The 21,069-nt window shown below is 33.7% G+C and overlaps 2 protein-coding genes across 4 annotated transcripts; both read right to left on the bottom strand.

Moving 5' to 3' along the window:
* Positions 1 to 3,534: 3,534 nt before the first annotated feature.
* Positions 3,535 to 20,119, bottom strand: LOC144850852 (uncharacterized). Of its 3 annotated transcripts, XM_078708335.1 has the most exons (7): positions 20,017 to 20,119; positions 7,317 to 7,586; positions 6,979 to 7,049; positions 6,338 to 6,414; positions 5,728 to 5,908; positions 5,096 to 5,425; positions 3,535 to 4,776 (listed from the first exon to the last, which is right to left on the bottom strand). In XM_078708335.1, the coding sequence occupies exons 3-7, from the start codon at positions 7,031 to 7,033 to the stop codon at positions 4,376 to 4,378; spliced, it is 1,044 nt and encodes a 347-aa protein (XP_078564461.1). In that variant the 5' UTR covers positions 7,034 to 7,049; positions 7,317 to 7,586; positions 20,017 to 20,119; the 3' UTR covers positions 3,535 to 4,375. The 3 variants fall into 3 exon arrangements, with proteins under 3 accessions (XP_078564461.1, XP_078564460.1, XP_078564462.1); XM_078708334.1 differs by lacking the exon at positions 20,017 to 20,119 and having other exon boundaries at positions 7,317 to 7,731; XM_078708336.1 differs by lacking the exon at positions 20,017 to 20,119 and having other exon boundaries at positions 7,475 to 7,731.
* On the bottom strand, positions 8,380 to 18,271 carry LOC144850837 (CD5 antigen-like). The gene is made up of 6 exons (XM_078708309.1): positions 18,216 to 18,271; positions 17,259 to 17,329; positions 16,611 to 16,928; positions 15,946 to 16,272; positions 14,901 to 15,251; positions 8,380 to 14,531 (listed from the first exon to the last, which is right to left on the bottom strand). Exons 2-6 carry the CDS (start codon positions 17,311 to 17,313, stop codon positions 14,182 to 14,184), a joined length of 1,401 nt encoding a protein of 466 aa, XP_078564435.1. The 5' UTR covers positions 17,314 to 17,329; positions 18,216 to 18,271; the 3' UTR covers positions 8,380 to 14,181.
* Positions 20,120 to 21,069: the final 950 nt, after the last annotated feature.

The following is a 21,069-nucleotide window of genomic DNA, read 5'->3' as shown; positions in this document are numbered from 1 at the left end:
AACATTTAAAGTCCGGTATTACCTTTCAAAACAGAATTTAAGTATCAAAGACTTGAAAAGGAAGTTAAGAATAGCTCCGTCATACTTTCCACCAACATTTAATAATCTTCATTATGAAGACTGTGGTTACATTTCCTTTCCTAATCTAAATATTCATTTTTGGCAAATTGCCAAAAATCACCATGAGCGAATTCATTCACAGTGGCAATCATGTTCACAGGACAAACATATACACAAGATACTCTACATAAACAAAATATTGACCAGGTCTTTGGTAGTAAAGTAGTCATTGTCATGAGAACAAATCCGGACATCTGACGGTATTTGAACTAAAGTCCCTGGAATTGGTAGCCGAGCATCTTAACCACAAAGCTACAACTCCACTCCAAATATTTTTTTTTAAACTTTATTTATTCCAGATTTTAGGTAAGATGTTACGTAAATAAACTTGAATAACGCAAAGTCTGTCTATTTGAAAAGGTGCCAATTCCATTTCTGAAAATAATCTTTTTTTTTCTCCATAAAATACAAAATATCAAAATACAACATTAAAATAAAAGAGCAATATTGTGATTACGAAAAACATGCATCCAAAAGTGGTATTGGCTCAGATTACAACTTGTTAACATTTTGTTTAATCAAACAGCGTCACATAGCAGTTTTATTTGTTTTCAAAACTACGGTCTAGGCCTATCAACATTCTATCAATGTTCTAAGTTATAGTAGAAACAACTTCTCTCAGCATATCATTTTCTGATTCGGGATTATTTTTGCTTACAAGATTTCTGTTGCCTCGATATAAAGACGATTGTGAATAAACGTATGGCATTGATTCAATCACAGACTTTATTCTATCATTTACTATAACAGACGCATCTGAGAGAGGAACAACTGTTTTAGTAGGGAAAACTGGAACAAAAATATTTTCTACTTGTGAATCATTTCTCTTCTTCTTGCCATGGCTTAAGCAGCAGGCAATCATAGGCGAACATATAGCCAGTAGATAACAGCATTGCAAAGCAATCACTAACGCCTCACCAAAAAATGAAGCAACATCACCACCTTTATTATAGAGAAGTCATCGTCAGCATGAGAGAAGTCATCGTCTATAATGTTGAGAATGAAAATATTAAAAGGTAGCTTCGTGTAGGCCTATAAAGTTATGTTTGTTATAAAATATAAAACTACGCAACAACATTGGTAATAATCATCATCAGCACCGTGAAATAAGCCTTCTTTTTACAGGAATTTATTACAAGCCTTTTTATTTGATTGGGAATACAATGTTTTTGATTATATACATAATGTTCATGTGGGTACCATAGCTTGTAGGGCCTACACATTCTATCCTTGTTGATCGATATGGTTCGGCTGTCGTGAGTCAATTAAACTCAATACCTGTCCACCTTTAATTGAGTAGGACGGATAATGTTGTTATTGCTTCTAGTAAGCCTACTATCAGAATTCTTCATCTTTTCTCTAAATCATCTTTTATTTACTTCATGCCTTCATAACTCTATCGACAAGGTCTTTAAAACGTAGCCTACATTTACCTGGACATATAAACCGAACTTTAAAGTCACTACACTTCCTGTTTGGCTGGTCCACATTTTTACATTTGAGGCCTAAAGTAGCGCTACAAGTAACATCCTCTCCAGTTGCAGTGTAAGGCAATCCACCAATAGTTTGACATTCGACATCTGTTGGATTTTCACACATTTCATCAGGATACTCCTACAAAATACAAACCATTTGTCTATACGTGGAGGTACAAGGTCTAGCCTATACTACAAAAGGTATATTGGTGTCCAATATTGGACCAATCATAATGAAATAAACTATAAAAAGTATCAAGCGGAAGAGTAAAGAGGTATGGCGACATTTTTCCCTCATTATTCATCGTTTACAAAGCAGACCTATGCATACATTGTGCAATATAGTGATATTTATTAAAGTGTTATATCGTATCATTAATTCCTTAAACATTTTAAACAATTATAAAATAAAAAGAACTATATGGAATACAACAAGAGCAAACGCTTACACCCTTGCATGGGAGAGTATGGCACCAAACACTCGTGCTTGATAGTCCATGGGCTGGAGGGGGTTACCGTGCACCCCCCACACAGTTAAACTTCTTTGGTATCATTTTCTTCCCACGGACATATAGAGTGAAAAAATCGATGTTAACATGAAAAATATAGGGATGCATTGTATGTACTTGCGTCATTTGTAATGATCATCAGTGTTTTATCTTCAAATATTTTTTGGGGTAGGGGGTAACATTTATCCCAATAACTCAAGAATCCAACATCTAATTTGTATTATCTTAGTAAAATTGTGTAGCATACATCTTTTAAAATCTTTTAAAATTTAAATAAAATTAATCGGAAGATTATTAAGGTCAATAGAGGTCAAAAGGTCATTGACCTTTTGCAAAATGCAAATTTTTCTCAAAATATAGATAAATTTCAATGTCGTATCTACAATTTTCAATATTTTTTATCTTAATTGTGTTTTACTTGTGCTTACTGACATATTGAATAAGAAAATATATGTTAACAAGATAAAAATTGCAGTTCATTATATACAAATTGTTATTTTTTATTGTTAAAAATTGCAATAAAAATACATGAGTATTGGCATCCATTATTTGTTGATCACTTTACCTGAATGAACTGAAATTACGGACAACAAACTGATAATCACTCTTAATAGAAGCATCCTCTTTTAGAATATAGTCTGAAAAAAAAATCCAACAAGTAAGGCCTAATAAATTATTTAAGATCATAACTATAATGGCAAATCAAAAATGTTACGTTTACCATAATAGTATATCAGGAAATACTGCCGATTGCTATGTTGTTCAGTCCTTACAGTTTACATTGTAGCAGTGTGATGTATTTTGTACGCTAGCGATTGTGTTCGTTTTGTTAGTTATTCTTTTCATTCGGATCAATGAGATATTATTATGAAATAACGGGTTTTATTGAAATGTATACAAACTTACTTGCCCATTCGTCATGGTATTCTACCTACGGGCACACGTAACGGAAATAGCATTCAACTATAGATTATATAAATATCAAAACTTTGACAAGAACGCATATTCCTACCTTATACCATAGGCCAAAGGCTGCATTCCCAAACATTGCATAGTTTAGGTAAGACGTCCAGCTTCATTTCATTTTTAGTCGCGTGCAACGTGACTCTACAGCTCACTATGTCGGTCGGTTGGTCAGTATACACTAACTTGAGCACGCGACTGCAGCCATGTATATGGCCTTGTTAAACTTACTTTAGTATTTTATTCAACCTCATAAAATAAGAAAAAATTAGTGGACAAAAAAAATGTGGGAAAAAAGATTTTTTTTTTAATTTAAAAAAACGGAAATGGGTTCTTAATCTCTCTCATACACAATGCAATTATGGTGTTATTAATATTTTTATATGATGTCCCATCATGCATCAAAGTTTAGTCGAATACCATTATTTGTTTAATATAATTACAGGTTTCTGATACGACATTATGGTATCTATCAGACTATAACCTAACTCAACCTTCCATGATACAACCATAACATGTGAAACCCACGGGATACTGTATTAAGGACTTTTCTATGGCGCTGGACAAATATTCTCATATGTGGGGATACAGTACTAGAAATCGGGTGCAAAGTTGGTGATGATAATTTGTTTATCATAATGATAATAATGATGATTGATATTATGAAAATAATGTTTGGAATGATTGACTGATGAAGATAGTATAAGCCTACCGTGATGAAGATAGTAAGTAATGTTAAGATAATAATTATATTGTTAAAAGTACATTGGTTTTTTAATTATGTGTCCGCATTGGTTAAAATATGTCACATGATGTTTCTCATCACGTGTTCTGTAAATAGTTATTATTTCACTCTTCTCGGAATATATCAATCCAAACATATTTTACCTATTAGTATTGTATATTAATTTTATTATTCAATAAAATCGGAATAATCCAAAGCCTTTACTTAATAGTGAATTAAAAATTAAAGAAAAACACATACAAAAAGGGGAAGTAATTGGCAACATATAGGTACAGCAATGATTTTGTTTAGGTATTTCAGAAGATTTTAGAAGACCTTCCACTCCACTCCGAATTTAGAAGTGGTATAGGCCTATAATGAAAAAGCAAATTACAAATGAAAATGAAGGCACCGTTACAAATATTCGTTTTGTCCAGCAGAAAAAAATTTAAAATACCCAAGTGATTTAAGATTTTTGTTTGCTGTAATCATGAGCAATGTCATTTTTGCTTCCTAACCAACAAAGGAAAAGTTCGTGCTTATTGAAATTTATGTTTCACTTTAGGTTACCATATTTCTTGTTTTTATACTGGTGATTGCACGTAAGGTGGGGGTGGTGAGTCATACAAAGATTTGAATCTATCATCTTCCATAACAGAAGCGTATGACGGAGGAAGGTCTTGATAAGGGCCAGGGTCTTGAGAATAGATTGATGTTGCTGAATTCTCATTGGGTTGCTCAGCACCTTCGTTGACAACTCCTCTAGGACGAGTTGTATTTACATTATTTGCTGAAGTACTTCTACTTCTACTGCGGCACAGACAGGCGTAACAGCAACAGTAAAGGCCAAGGAGTATCAGAACAATAATAATAATTATAAATCCATTAGAAAAAAGTCCAACACCATTGCCAGAGAAATTATCGTCGACAAAATCGTCATCAGAACCATTGTCATCAGAACCATTGTCATCAGAACCACGTAATTCTATAATGTTAATTGTGAATACAGTACAATTAATTTTAATTTTTACTGATTTATTTCTACAAAAAATGTTGCTAGTCCTTTATGTTAGTTTATCAAAATTTTAACTATAAACCTGAAAAATACTTCAATTTGACCGGATGATGGCAGTACCGGTTGTCAGTCAAATGCTACTTTATCACTAGGACCAAATATAGACATGATAATGTCATATCACCACCATATTTGGCCACATCACATTTTTTTGTCAAACTAGTGTAGACAGAGCTTTAAATAATATATTCATTTACGTCACGGAACTATCAACTTATAAGTGGCTTACCTTTATAACATTTTAATTTAACAATAAAACAGTACGGATCGTGATCAAAATGCTGCTTGCAGCCCTTCAAACTATCTTCAAATCCATTACACGTAAAACTAACTTGGTTGGAATCGTCTGGCTTGGAGTAGCCGTACAATTGCTCGCCTCTTGAGTATCCAAGCTGCCTACAAGCTACTTGTGAATTTTCACCTGTCCAATCATTTATGCAAATTCGGCTCCACTCTCCTTGATACTTTACTTCTAACCAACCAACATTCGAGGAATAATCTCCAGTAAGACGTAAAGAATAGTTTGGAAATTCTTGATCTATACTATCTTCATATTCATCTAGATAATAGAACCATAAGACATTAGAAAAACGCAAATCTAAATAACAAGTATTATTATTTTAGTTCCTGATAGCATACCTTTTTGAGATTGATTCTTCTCGATATTAACCTGAAAATTACCCTTTTTTTAGTTTGTGACAATAATTCAAACCACAGGAATTATGCCCGTAGGCCTACATTGTGATTAACTATACTGTACTACCACTCTATAGCATTCTCCAGAAACCGAACCGTTGAGTTCATCCATATTTTACTATTTCCTTTGCAATCACATGGTTTAACGCAACTTTCTACACTAACCTGAACATATGAAACGAACTTTAAAGTCACTACACTTCCTGTTTGGCTGGTCCACATTTTTACATTTTAGGCCTAAAGTAGCACTACAAGTAACATCCTCTCCAGTTGCAGTGTAAGGCAATCCACTAGCAGTTTGACATTCGACATCTGTTGGATTTTCACACATTTCATCAGGATACTCCTAGAAAATGTAACAGAAAATTCCATAAGGTTCGTTCCCCCAACAAATGTAGCAGAGCCTACATTAATGAGACTTTAAAAAGTCATCCTGTGACGAAAGAAGGAAGAAGATTTACAAAAAATATCAATTTAGTTACATAAGGGGCCATTACTGCAGTAACTACATTTTGTAGTAACCGGGTTACGAAATTATTTAGCAGCTTTTTGGGTGTAACCATTCACACGGTTTATTTGCCGTGACTTCTTCATTCTATCTTGAAAACTAATGTGACGTTAATTGCATTAAAAATTTTGCTGCAATAGAATAATTTTGACATGATCCCTGGAATCATTTGACACCTGTAATCATGCTTCATGTAAATTAAACAAAGCAAACTATTGATTTCATTAGAAAAGAACTGTTATTTTAGATAAACAGAAATGTACTTACGCCGTACAAATCACTAACAGTCTCAAAATCGCCAATGTAGGTTGGATCATCATAGTTAAACCACCGCGTCCACTTGCCTGCAATGTAAATTCAATGTAAATACCAATAGGCCTAGTAGAATTATTTTGATAATCATATTGGGGTAGGGTTGTTTTGATCGTCTGGTTTGTTTAGATCGTCTGTTTTTTTTTTATCGTTTGGTTGTTGTTTTGATCGTCTGGTTTGTTTTGATCGTCTGGTTTATTGTTTTGATCCTGGTTTGTTGTTTTGATCGTCTGGTTTGTTGTTTTGATCGCTGGTTTGTTGTTTTGATCGTCTGGTTTGTTGTTTTGATCGTCTGGTTTGTTCTTTTGATCGTCTGGTTTGTTCTTTTGATCGTCTGGTTTGTTTTGATCGTCTGGTTTGTTTTGATCGTCTGGTTTGTTTTGATCGTCTGGTTTATTGTTTTGATCGTCTGGTTTGTTGTTTTGATCGCTGGTTGTTGTTTTGGTTTTGATTGTCTGGTGGTTTGTTTTGATGGTCGGTTTGCTTGTTAGTATGTTTGTCGTGTCAGATCATGTACAAATATCACATTTGGGCAAAAGATCAAATTTAAATAGCCTAATTATTAAGAACTTATTGACATTTGCTGCTCTCTCTACCTGAAGTAACTGAAATGACAAATGACAAGATAATTGTCACCCTCGATGGACACATCTTTCAGAAAAGAGGTCTGTAAAAAAATTGAACAAGTTTAACACAATCAATGTTTTATTTCAGAACCTTATTTCAAATCGAATATCAAAATTAATAATAAAATAACACGATTTAAAATGCCTTATATAAAACAAATCCACACTGTAAAACATACATAATTTATAAATACCAAATTAGTCAAGTAAAAACATGGGTACAATATGGAATAATCAGGCTTGACGTTTTCAACTTCGACAAGGCCCATATAGTTGGTGCTCCCGGATACATTACGGAATAAACTTACGCAAGTCTGTATACGTGGGTCTTCTAATACAAAATGTTAACAGTTTCAATGACGTTTGCTGGTCTATTATTTATTGAGAATGAGTATATATTTCGAATAATATCATCAGGAACTAATGTCCTTATTATTGTTATGTTGTACAATTTATTTCATTTTACCTTGTATCATTGCGATGGTGGTACGCTACCAATTGTGTTCCTTTTGTTATCCCTTTTCTTGTTACATTGAACTTGTTACGGGTCAGTAATAAAATACCATTTTCTATGGAAACTATATAGTAAATCGCAAAATTTGCAAAGTATTATAATAAAGGCTTACTTAAAAAGCTTGGTTTCCGCAAAGCAAGGACTTAAGCGCACCAATTTGACCAATCACGATGCGCGAATCATCGGAACTGTCGCTTGTGATTGGTCAACAAACTGCGTTCCGCCTACGTCGTTGCATTTAAGTGGGAACCCACCTGTATTACCCTTTAAACTGTTATCTACACATCGGTCCAAAATCAATACATTCTCGTAATATTCAATGTTAAAATTTAAAAAAATTAAATTAAAGATGTATTGTCCCTTGAAACACAAAAAAATGAAGGTCAAAATATTCTAAATTTAAATTGGCCATATCAAAATAATATTAAAGTTATTCACTTTAAGTCGAAAATTCAAGCCAAAAAAAAAAAGTTTACGTAATTAACAGGTAAATTAGTTTGATTACATTTCGTCTGGAAAATCGTCGCGAGCGAAAGTAAACAAAGATTTCAAACCACGAGTACGCATTATGCATATTGCTAATTATGATTGTTTACAAATCGTCATGGTTGAGGAGGTATGAAATATGCATACAGAGTAGTTATTTTTTTAAACAAAAAAACGTCTGTATTTCAGTTAAATTATTTTTTTTTTGACAAATTTTTGGTGATAGTTAATAACTATTATGATACTTCAAAATGACCCACCTTTTTTTAAAATCTTTTATTTTTTATTTTTTTTAAATTAGTCAAAGGGACAATACATCTTTAATTAAAATTATTTCAAAATGACAAAAACAGAGATTGGACAAATATTCATAGATTTTAAATATAAATTAGAAAATGTTATTCTTTCCTGGTATAATTTAATACATATTTAAATTGATAGTCTAAGTAAAGTAAACGGTTATTCAACGGAGATAACAGATAAATTCAGAACGGCTACTAATAGCTACAACCTAGTTCGCTACTATATAGATACATTTTTTCTTTGATTTTACCAAATAATAAATCAATTTAGGATTATTACATAAATATTATTATCATTATTACTAAAAACACCAGTCAATTATCTTGAAATGCAATTAAACGCTACTATTAAAAGTAGGCATATTGCTTAGACATACATTGCAAAAGATAATGTAACCCGTTGAACAGCAATGTGTTGAAATGAACGAAACGAGACAAAGACACGCATGAAGGCGTCGTACACTTTCTATGTACCCACTAGCGCATCAAAAGTATTTTGACCAATCACGACGCGATTGATCATCAGAACTGTCGCTTGTGATTGGTCAACCCATTTGCGTTGCGCCTACGTCGTTGCGTCTCTCTAAAGACGCAACACAAGCGAGTTGACCAATGACAAGCGGCTGTTCGAATAATCGGCCGCTTGTGATTTGTCAACTCGCTTGCATTTTTAGAAACAAAAGCTTAAGCAAGAAGTAAACAATGTATACAATTAGATTATAATATGATCATCAATGGGCAGTTGAAAATTTCTCTCCACTAAAATTATATAATATAAAAATTAAATTTTAATATTAAAACTAAAAAATTAAACCAAATATATTTTTTACATGATTAATAAAGAGATATGTTATCAAATAAATGTTAAACTATATTCGATACATTTAATATTGATATCTACACAAACAATCTCAAAGAAACTAAAAAATCTAAAAAAAACTCTTGATAACATTGTATTATACAATGAATATATAATGCACATATTACTATAGTTTAATTTATCAATATATAAAAATTACATACAATTATCACTAATGTTAATTTTTTATGTACAAACGTTATTGTTTATGTATAAATGTTAATGCATATACATGAATGTTAATTTGATCTAAATGTTTATTTATCGATGTATGTGTTCCCCACAGAATATGTTTTTATACATTTTTCAAAAATATATAAATATTACAAATAACCACCAGTTATTTCTACAACATATATAAAATACATATTGTTTAATGTAAGGTATTTCAGCCTATTTACAAATAACCTAGTTATCATCCTCATATTCTACCGTTTATAAAACTTACTAATTAACCCTGAGAACAATGGGATTCTACAAGAATAATACAGTACCTACAAAATAACCCTTAACTACTACTACTGCTTTATACAGGTTTTACACATTCCTTTCTAAAATTGTTTATAATAACGTTAAATATATCTTAATATGACAAAACTAATTTGATACACGATTACCGAATTTATTTGAATAATTGCTCCTCCCTCCTTGATTAAATGCTCCTCCCTCCTCAAATAAACGTACAAATAGAACATCGTTTGGAATAAACCCCCACCCCCCTCCTCAGGACATTTATTCGAATAAATATGGTATACATATATGTATTAAATATTATAGTCCGGTGGCAGGAGGGGGGAATCACCACCCGAAAGGGGACAAATTGCCATCCAACTTTTCTAGACTAGAATTTTCCGTAGATTACGAATATGGAAGGTAATCGATCAGGATAGGAAGCGTTTTCGAGATATAAGGGGTCAAAGTTCAAAATTGACCAAGTACAACAATGTATTATGTATATGTATTATAACAAATTTATTGAACCACAATTTGGTCTTTTATTACATTTTTATGATTATAAGTGTCTATTCAATCACCTTATGAAAAAAAAATCCTTTGTGATTAAGGGTCAAATGTCAATATTGACCAATCATAGAACGTACCTATAAAACCAAATAAAAACTAATATTTAATAAAAATTGGATGTTTTCTCATCCTGTTAATCAATCATACGCAATGTAAAAGAGCGAATACATCATTTCATCAGTTAACATAAGGTCAATTTCATCAGTTGACATAAGGTCGAAGGTCAACATTTTAATACGCGTATTAGTTAACAAATAAATGCAAAGTTGTCCAAACTATGATATTGATGGTTTTACAAGTAATCAAATTATTTGATTAGTAAAGTTATGTTATTTCATTATAATTTTGATTAATACTATTATAATACTGTATTTAATCAAACCAGACTTCGATCAGGATAGGAACCGAATAGGAAGAGATAAGGGGTCAGAGTTCAAAATTGACCAATTATAACAATGTATTATATACATATGTATTATAACCAATTTATTAAAGTTCAATTTGGTCTTTTAATACATTTGTATGGTTATAGGTATTGTATGGTGTTATTCAGTCGCCTTATAAAACAAATACTTTGCAATTAAAGGTCAAATGTCAATATTGACCAATCACACAATTTGCATTTAAAACCAAATAAAAACTAACATTTAAGACAATGTTATGTTTTATCATTCTGTTAAGACATCTATCAATCATACACAATCAAAAGAGCACATTTATCATTACACAAGTTGACAAGGGCCGATCCTTCATGAACCTTTCGGGGTTCTCTATGTGGGGCTACAAGAGACCCTATATTGGAAATAATGTATGTGGGGTGAAATGTGGGTTCATAGAGATATAATAAATATCCCTGTGCACCCTCGATCATCCATAAAGAACATTTTATGGATTTGCCCAAATTAACCCAAGGGCCGGTCGTTCTCCATGGATGAACATTAAGCTCCATAATGGAAATATAAGGGGTGACACTGTGAGTTCATATAGACAGGCGCGGCCCATGGAATAAAGCTGCCTGTGAACTCTCGATCCTTAAGAAAAATTTATGGATTTGCCCAAATTAACCCAAGGGCCGGTCCTCCATGGACATTAAGCCCCATAATGGAAATATAATGGGTGACACTGTGGGTTTATATAGACAGGCAGAACCATGGAATAAAGCTGCCTGTGCACTCTCGATCCTCAAGGAACACTTATGGATTTGCCCAAATTAACCCAAGGGCCGGTCCTCCATGGATGGACATTAAGCCCCATAATGAAAATATAATGGGTGACACTGTGGGTTTATATAGACAGGCACATGGACTAAAGCTGCCTGTGCACTCTCGATCCTTAAGGAACACTTATGGATTTGCCCAAATTAACCCCCAAAGGCCGGTCCTCCATGGATGGACATAAGCCCCATAATGGACAGGGGTGACACTGTGGGTTCATAATAGACAGGCGGGGCCCATGGAATAAAGCTGCCTTGCACTCTCGATCCTTAAGGAACACTTATGGATTTGCCCAAATTAACCCAAAGGCCGGTCATCCATGGACATTAAGCCACATAGTGGAAATATAAGGGGTGACAATGTGGGTTTATATAGACAGGCACATGGAATAAAGCTGCCTGTGCACTCTCGATCCTTAAGGAACCGATTTGGATTTTGCCTAAAATGAAACAACAGCAGGTCATCTATTTAGACCCTTCTGTGGTTCTCTACTGTATGTTCAGTTCTACATTTGGCCCCTGTATCGGATCAATGCATTTGGCTACACAAGTTACTGTGTTTAGAAATATATCGTGTAACTAAAACTGTAGGTTCCAATATTAGGCCATGGGAAAAGCCTGTCTGTGCACCCTCAATCCTTTTAAAAGCAACCCATATGGATTTGCCAAAATGAACCAAGGGTAACTTCTGAATTCTATGAGCCGTACATTCCGTTTATTGGAGATACATGGATACCTGATTGAAATTCCTCAAATATTTCTGAAAGACATTGTACTGTATAGTAATAGTATTATTCCCCTTCCACACCTCTCTGAATTAAATCCGCCCTGATAGGCTCTTATGTACAGGATTTCAAAGCAATAATCACACTTGTATTTTCAAACAGTATAATCTATTAGATTGAATAAAAATATCTATTATAAACAATTTGCCGTTAGAAATCTCTATGCCATGTCGTTATTTAGATGAGAAAAACAGGTCAAAGGTTAAAATTACAGAAAAATAGGTGTTTCAGTAACTTTTTGAAAAAAATGTTGCATTATAACAAGTATAAACATATATATTGTGAAATATTTGACACCAAAATTGGCTCCTTACGACAAATATTTATTAATTTATGTTTTTATAACCTTATTCAATTATGTCAAAGGTTAATAACCACACTTCCGGTCATTTTCAAGCAATATCATCTGTTACACTGAATATAAATGTATATCTTGGGAACAATTTGCTCCTATTTTTAATTCTCTCCGACCTGCCATTACTTAGATATAGCAAAAAGAGGTCAAAGGTCAAAATTGCTAACAATGGGGTTTCCGATCAATTTTACAAAGAAAGTTCTGTTAGAGCTAATATAAACATATACATTGTGAACAATTTGACACCAAAATTATCTCACTACGTCCAGAATTTCCGGAGATATAGCATGTTTTTATATTGGTCAATTTTGAACTTTGACCCCTTATATCTCGAAAACGCTTCCTATCCTGATCGATTACCTTCCATATTCGTAATCTACGGAAAATTCTGGTCTAGAAAAGTTGGATGGCAATTTGTCCCCTTTCGGGTGGTGATATCCCCCCTCCTGCCACCGGACTATTAGTATTCATTTAGCAATTTGTGAATGTCCATAATTGTTTAATAAAATAAGTCTTTTTATCCAATTGATTAATTTGAGGATCTTTAATATGGTCTACATCATCATTATGAAATAATTTTTATTCAATTATTAGTAATATCAATTAATCTACTACAAACGCTAAATAAATCAATCAATCAATCAATCGTTCGATTTATATAGCGCCATTCCAACATTCATTGCTCATGGCGCTGTAGAAAAATCAGAAAAGGTGAGTTTTGAGTAGTGACTTAAAGTGACTCAATGATGATGTGTGTTTAATAAATAAATAATATATAGGTTTCAATTTTATCCTAGAAATAGTTTCCTGCAAATAAAAGCACGGCTTTATAAAAATGGAAGGAAACGTGTTAAAACAACAGGCTGCAGATCTAAAGTTTAATAAATGTTTTTACAAAATTAGAAGGGAATAAATTTTACAAAGAAGAGTACAGATGCTGGACTACAAGAAGTTGGAAATACTAAAAGCACACACACACCCACACGATTAAAAAACATAATTACATAAAAAATTACAAAAAGATGCGCGGGAGGTAAATTAATTGGAAGAGCAAACAAACAGGAGGGACCTATAAAGGTTTCTCAGTAAAATCTTTGTATTGGAATGTCAACATAAACTACTTTGGATAAGGTAAGGTAAAGTCGAAACCTAAGCTAATGCTAACGGCCGTGGTGCCCATCTCCATTTCTTTAGCGTTTGGGCCAGACTCCACTAAGTGTGTATGTTTGTGGGGGGTATGTCACTCCTCCCGCACAAACGAGTCTGATTTACCTTCCCAGTACTTTTTACATACTGGTACCCATTTCTATCACCTGGGTGGGGAGGATCAACGTGGATAAAGAATCGTGCTCAAGGACTCAACACTGCAGTGACCGGGCCGGGGCTTGAACCGGCAACCTATTGATTGCAAGTCCAATGCTCAAACTACTGCGCCACAGTGCTCCACTTTGGATAAACATGTGTACATTCATGTATTTAGAATTTCTTAAGCCTGGCTTCCATAAAATTGATACGCTGATAAACACGTTGAGGCAATCAACTTTCAACGAAACAGCTTGCCATCCTGTCATCACGGATTCCAATGCAATAGAGCAATACGTGAAGTGATTTGGTGAAAAGTTTAACTAGAAGTTTCTTAACCATAGGTAATATGGTTTGGATTTGTTGAGTAGTAAGAAGGTGGAGACTGTGAGTAATCTGGGGGAGGTGTCTCTAATGAAGATTTGTACTTATCTGGTTCTTCCATAACGGCAGTGTACGACGGTGGAAGGTCTTGGGAAGGGGCAGGGGGCGCCGATGGTGATGTTGGCATGTTTGTGGTAGGTTGTAACTCAACGCCAGCATTTTCAGGTTGGGCTGTAGTATCATTATTTTCTGCCGGGGGTGGACTACTCTTCTTCTTGCGGCATAAACAAGCATAACACCAGTACAAGCCAACGATCGACCCAATCGTAATACCTGCAATAGCGCCACCAGATAATCCTCCTGTCATATAAAGATTTGAATTAATGCACTTGTATAATTTATATTAATATCTATATATTGGTAAATTGGTCATGTAATTTTCATTTCTCTTTAGAAATCGCTGAATGAAACTTATCCATGGAACGAAATACATTTTGATAACCACTGTTAGATCAGTGAATAAAACGTGTGACCATTGATGGATGTACGGTCAATTTGATTCCGCAAATGTTTGATTGAAGCTTCTGTTTGGCTGTTTCACTTTACGATTTGATTTAGCTCTTCCTTATTTGTATCTCCATTTAGATCTTTTAGAATCCCATATGATAACTCATTTTTCAGTAATTTACATTTTTGGATTAATATATAATTATTAATATTCTTTCTTACCTGAATGTTTACATTTTACAGCAAAATCTGAAAAATGGGAACATGATTCATACGTATTTTCATAAGATTCACAATCGCTTAGATTTTCATCATAATCGTCACAATTAAAGGTGATTTTGTGAATTGGCGATTCATCAACTTCAAACGTGTTGTAATTGTAAACATTTGTCGTCTCACCACCGCCTTGGTATCCTAGTTGCTTGCAAAGAGTTTCGGTCTCAAGCTCACCCCAATCATAAGCACATACTGTTCCCCAAACACCGTACAAGAATACCTGTACTATTCCTTCATTGACGATATCATTTTCGTACTGCCCTACCAATTTTGCATCCAGGTGATTATAGTGTTCATCTAGTAAAAACAAAATGACATACTTAAAGGGGAGCCCCATGTATAAAAAAAAATTAAAATAAAAGATACCAATTTGCGACCCAATGACGTCATTTTGTTAATGACGTGAATCAGGACGTGTGTCGTAAAGTGTGTCAATATTACAGTAGAGAGACTAAATTGACCACTTTCAATCATTATGTTATCAATCATTGAAATTACTGCTGTACAGTAAGTTTTTTTAATGTATTTATCTGTATAATTAGCATTTTGTCTAGAATAATTGCATGAATTTTGTATGGAATAATATTTATAGCATTAAGATTCACTCAACCATGACAGATTACATACTTGTTGAGTATACACACACACATGCAATGATTATTATATTAAACTAATCTATGCCAGGCTGGCAAGATATGAGGCCTAACTAGAAAAGTACAGTATATACAGGCTGCGTGATGTTTAAATAAAGTGTTATAAATGAAATATCAATGTTTTTATATTTTCTATCAATAAAAACAGTTGCTGTTGTAGGGGGGAATGCACGTGTGCAGCTTGTCTCACACAGCAGAGTTCCTCACACAGCCATGGCTTTGTTTGTTGTTGTTAAATTGCGCCCTCAATGTAAGAAAATGATGACATCATTGGTCATTTTAAGCGTACGTAAAATCCAAGGAACGTAAAACAGAGGTTTTCTAATGTATGATATTACCTTCGTTTGTACATTGTAATTTAACAGTATCATAACAAAAATATTTCGTCTGCGGATTATTATGGCAGTATATCAGACTACTTTCATATCCATTACAGGTAAATTCAACCTCATAGGATGAGTAACCATCACTTATTTGGTAACCATTCACCAATTCATCACTTCTTTTGTAGCCAAGCTGCCTACATGCTACTTCAGAATTTTCGCTTGTCCACTCATCATTGCAAAGTATTGTCCACTCTCCTCTATATAATACCTCTAACCGACCAACGTTTGAGTAAATTCCATCAACTAGATGGATTGAATATTCTTCCAAATCAGGATCAACTATATTTATAACAAAAGTAATATTTCATATAACACCTAAAAATAGTTAATTGGATGAGAACAAATTGATTCATAGGAATGTATGATTCAGTGGCAAAACACAGAAGTTTGAGGCCATTGGTTTAGGGACACTGAGTGGTCTTCTAATGCTAGAAGCATTGGGCGTTTTTTTTGCCTTTTTCGACATATTTTAGTGTCCTTTTTTTCTCAGAGTCCTGCTTAGAAAGCCCTCATTACAGCTGGGGCCCCTGGGTGTATGATACATGCATGTTATCAAAGGATATCCTAGTACAAGGTAATGAGAGATGGCACTGAGATGGTGAAGAATAATTACGAACCTACAGAGCACGCCAAAGACACATCTTCATTATGGGTGCAGTCATGTGATCTAATTGTGTTATATGTACACATATAAAGCCTAGCCTCATCACCATCGCATTGCACATCATCTAAAATAATCGACTGATACTCAGATCCAACATTGCTGTCTGAAAGCAAATCATTCTCAGGTGGGCCGAAACCTAGTTCCCGACATACCACTTGGGCTTCAGGTGAGTTCCAGCCATCATCACAAACTGTTCCCCATTCTCCATTATGGTATACTTCAAGGCGTCCTTCATTGTCTGAAGGTCCACCAGTTAGTCGAATTTCAAAAACTGTAATAAAAAAAAAAGATAATAAAATATGTTGCTGAACTACTTTCATCATCCTGATATTATTTAAAGAAAAGTGAATCAAGTACACATCAGCCTAATTTAAAACAACACTCACTCACATGATTGGCTTAAATATGGTAGTGATATGACATCATCATGTCCATATATGGGCACATCACATTTTTTTTGTCACATAAAGTTTGATAGTGTAGACAGAGCTTAATGCATGTTTTAAAGATAAGTGTGATTGTGTACAGAATGGTGTGACAACATTGTTTGTGTAGGAAGTTAAGGCCTTTACAAACAAAAATATTAATTATTAAACTTTACCTGAATAAACTGAAATGATAAGTGATAAAGTGAGTGCCACTCGCAATAGTAGCATCTTCTTTTGAGATAATCTGAAAAAAATTAAATCAAATCAAAATTTGGTAATTTTTTAATTTAATATTTACACATTATTCACAATTACAATATTTATTAATAGTATACCTACATGTATAGGTAAATTTGGTAATTGTTTTAATTGATTAATTACACATTTATTCACAATTCACAATTTGTAATACATTTACAATATTTAATACTATAGTATACCAAAAGCGAATAAACACCATTTTATACAATATTGAAATATGCCTAGAACTTTTTTGAAAAATTTTGAAAATCATTAAGTGTATACTACTTACTAGCTAGTGATGGCTTTCACTTTTGATAAAGATTAAACATCATAAACAAGGCAACTGAAACCTGTCATACGTACTTGGCCTACATCTACAGCATGTTTTTTTTTATTGTATTGTACTGTACTGCATTTAGGCTAGGCCTTGTTTAGTTTTTGTTACCATTTTTTTTAATCAAATATCTTAATTTTAAAAATCTTAGTAGTAAGTAGCTAAACTTGAAGTTGTAGAATAAGTTTATTTAGAATTTGATTGTAATTGTATTGTCTAATGACCTTTTGCAGTACATAACCTAATTATTTTCAGCCCAGGCCTAGGCCTACGTATATAAAAGCAAGCACATTAACGGGTAGGCCCGATATCGGCTTCTGCTGTCTCCTTGTAATTCTCTCTGCTGCCCTTTCCGATACGACAGGCCTAGCCTAGAGTACTTACTAGGGATTACTAGTTGTAGTACTCTAGCCTAGGCCCTATGTACACCTAGTGGGCTAACCCGTCTACATACTAACTAATACTATTTTATTAATGCTGTCCTAATACTGTACAAACATAATTATTTAGCCTAGCATGGCAAAAGTAGTGGTAATAAATAGGCTAGACATACCAGAAAAAGCGGTTCCTTGGACTTTGCTTTATATGTCGTCTCGAGAGCAGCAGCAGAGCAGCAGCAGCGGCACACAGCGGTTCCAATTGCAATGGCACCCTCTATTATGGCAAACTTAGTCATAATTAACACATGTGAGTTTACATCATCACTGTCTAATAATAACTATGACGAGACATTAATCAAATCAATATTTTTATTAAAATCTGCATTTTCAGTTTCATTACTTTATTCATAACAGTTTGTTACAAATTCATCGATTCAACAAGGATTTGGTCCCGGATTTTATATATTTTCGTATTGTTTTAAATGTAAAAAATGAATATAGGCCTAGACCTACATGGATTTAATAATTTGTATATTATTATTATATACAGAAATGGTTGTATCAGGTATAGCCGCAAAAACGGATGTTACAATCCGTGCAGGATATTAAACTATGTCATAGATTATCTCATAACCTCCTTTTTTGGAAGACATAACAAATGGCTCTTGTTTTTCCAAATGTTGTAAGCAAGTTTCCAAGTAAATAAATCTATATATAAATTGCATACGGGCAAAATTCGGTAAATCGTGCGTTACTTCTAGAATTTACTCGATGGTATATATATAAAGTTGGTTCATCGTTCCTTCTACGGTAAATGTTTTTAATAGCTGAAAATTATTATTAAAGCTCGGGTACAGCATCATAACGTTGAAGACAAATGATTTTCTTAAAAAACATATTTTGATAGATTTAATTTACGTTTATACAAACGTATTGCTTAGCGATGAATAAAACATTCCAATCTCTCTCAGTAAATTTTGGTATAACACAAGTAGGTAAATTTATGGGCCTTTGGGGGATAAACGTAAAACCTTTGAAATAAATACATAAACCATTTTTTATCGTCATTTGAAGTGCAAATGTCTTACTGTAAGTGTGGGTACTGTTTAAACAAAATAATTATACACATAAACTTAATTACTGACAGTTGCTTCTCAACGTTAATTGTATTAATTAATAATTATAAAAAATGCTAATGTAGGCCTACTTTACTATTTCAATCAACTATGACAGTGACAGTTTCAACAAAGTATTAAATCGCAAATGTTTTACTGTGTTTAGTGGTACAGTATATTATTTATAAAACATCAAAACAAATATGTTGTTACGGATAAAGAATATATTTAAAAATGGTTCCTCTTTGCACCCATTCTCTCTCTTCACTATCCCTCAACCCTAATGTTACATACAAAACACAAATTGGGTTTGTTTAATTTGACTCAAGTAATTATCATTGTGTCCATTTTTAATTGACTACATAAACCGTGTATATTTATTCGTTCCTCCTGCAAACGACATGTATTATAGTCCTGCGGTACATACATTTGAAATCGTCAGTATTTTTACGCTGTGTATTCGGGAACCATCTGTGGGGGCACGCGTACCATCTAGTAAATAGTAATTCGTTATTGCGACTTATTGCGTCTCAAGTAACGAGTACCGATAGGCCTATGCCTACTGACAGTTGGTATCCATGTAAATGGCGCCATGCTGAATAGTGTAACTGTTCGATCGATCCTCGTCATTTTATAGCTTTGAAAGTAAAACAATAAATTATACAGTAAAGTACTGTATATGGCGGGACTTTATTTCCAGTGGTGCGGTTTTCGCAAGAAAAGTAAACAATCTCTGATCAAGCCACTGGGTTGCCAAAGGCCTCTGTGTTTTGAAAGTGGTCAAGTTGAAACCTAACTGTACTGGTGGCTACGGCCAGCTGTTTATTGATTACAGTGCACATTAACTTACTTAACTTACGTTTTTCCATTTGTATGTGTTCCCAGAAGTATAAGTATCAGCGTCTAACTTCTAACTCATAGTATTGGTAACAACATTGTCATTCGGTATTTACGAGTAGGCCTACGTCCTCCTTGTTCACGTCCTGGCCATACTAACTTGTATTGCTTTGAAAAACCCGCCACACCTGACGTGGCATGCGTCGTCACGCGATTGGTCGAACCAAGGTTCGTAATTTACATATGGTTATACTTATAGATCCGTCTTGTTATGGTTTCACTAATGCCATACTACGTATTAATACTATTAATTTATATTAATGTGTATATCTTCTCCCGCCTCTCGTTGAAATGCAAATTCTCCAGATATTTTGAATAAACCAAAACAATCTCCAGATATATAAATATTTATAAATTTTACTACTCTAAATATTGATAAGAGAATAGAAAACATACTAATATTGGTCAGTATAATGTTAATACTCCATTCATAAGTTGTTTAATAAGTGAAATAATGTGTTGCCAACGCATTTTCTTCGGCACGCATTATTGATGCCAATATTTTTATTTATTTTTAAAAGTAGGCATATTTCATTTCATTTTCATTTCATCTATTCGACCAATACACAGACACAGAACAGAAACAAAGCAGAATGGTCAGGGGCAACTAAGGGCCTGTTTCTGCTGCAACTGCTCAAAATACGGTATAAAAATACGGTATAAAATACGGTATTTTTTAGTACCCCGTTTCTGCTAACAATACTTCTTGGTTGGTCGTGTTAAATTTCATCCTTTTTACCCAAATTGCCATTCATTTATTTGGTCGATAATTAAAAGTCACAATAAAGGAAGTTTTACGCCTCACTTTCAACAGGCTAGTCCTGTAATACAGATGTTGTGAGAGCACAGAAAACATCGTAATGGGGACAAGTATTCGTTCCCTCCCCGAGTTATTGTCTTTTGCAATGTTGTACTGCTTTCGCAGGCTCTTCGGCTTTGAGCTTACTTGCTTCTATTCCGTAGTTGTCCCTTTTATTACCTTTTAGTTGGCCGGACATTTAGCTTCCCCACACTT

Source organism: Antedon bifida, chromosome 8 (assembly GCF_963402885.1).
Source record: "Antedon bifida chromosome 8, ecAntBifi1.1, whole genome shotgun sequence".
NCBI classification, from domain to species: Eukaryota; Metazoa; Echinodermata; class Crinoidea; order Comatulida; family Antedonidae; genus Antedon; species Antedon bifida.
Note: the sequence above shows the minus strand (reverse complement) of the source record. Positions and strands in the feature narration are given on the sequence as shown.

What these genes read in the sequence shown, in the direction of transcription:
- LOC144850852 (XM_078708335.1), bottom strand. Translation starts at nt 7,033, where the DNA reads ATGTGTCCATCGAGGGTGACAATTATCTTGTCATTTGTCATTTCAGTT. An exon ending in CTGTTAGTGATTTGTACGGC is followed by an intron (nt 5,909 to 6,337) that starts GTAAGTACATTT and finishes TACATTTTCTAG; the next exon opens with GAGTATCCTGATGAAATGTG. An exon ending in AGTTCGTTTCATATGTTCAG is followed by an intron (nt 5,426 to 5,727) that starts GTTAGTGTAGAA and finishes TCTATTATCTAG; the next exon opens with ATGAATATGAAGATAGTATA.
- LOC144850837 (XM_078708309.1), bottom strand. Translation starts at nt 17,313, where the DNA reads ATGCTACTATTGCGAGTGGCACTCACTTTATCACTTATCATTTCAGTT. An exon ending in TATCATTTCAGTTTATTCAG is followed by an intron (nt 16,929 to 17,258) that starts GTAAAGTTTAAT and finishes TTTTTATTACAG; the next exon opens with TTTTTGAAATTCGACTAACT. An exon ending in GTCTTTGGCGTGCTCTGTAG is followed by an intron (nt 16,273 to 16,610) that starts GTTCGTAATTAT and finishes TTATAAATATAG; the next exon opens with TTGATCCTGATTTGGAAGAA.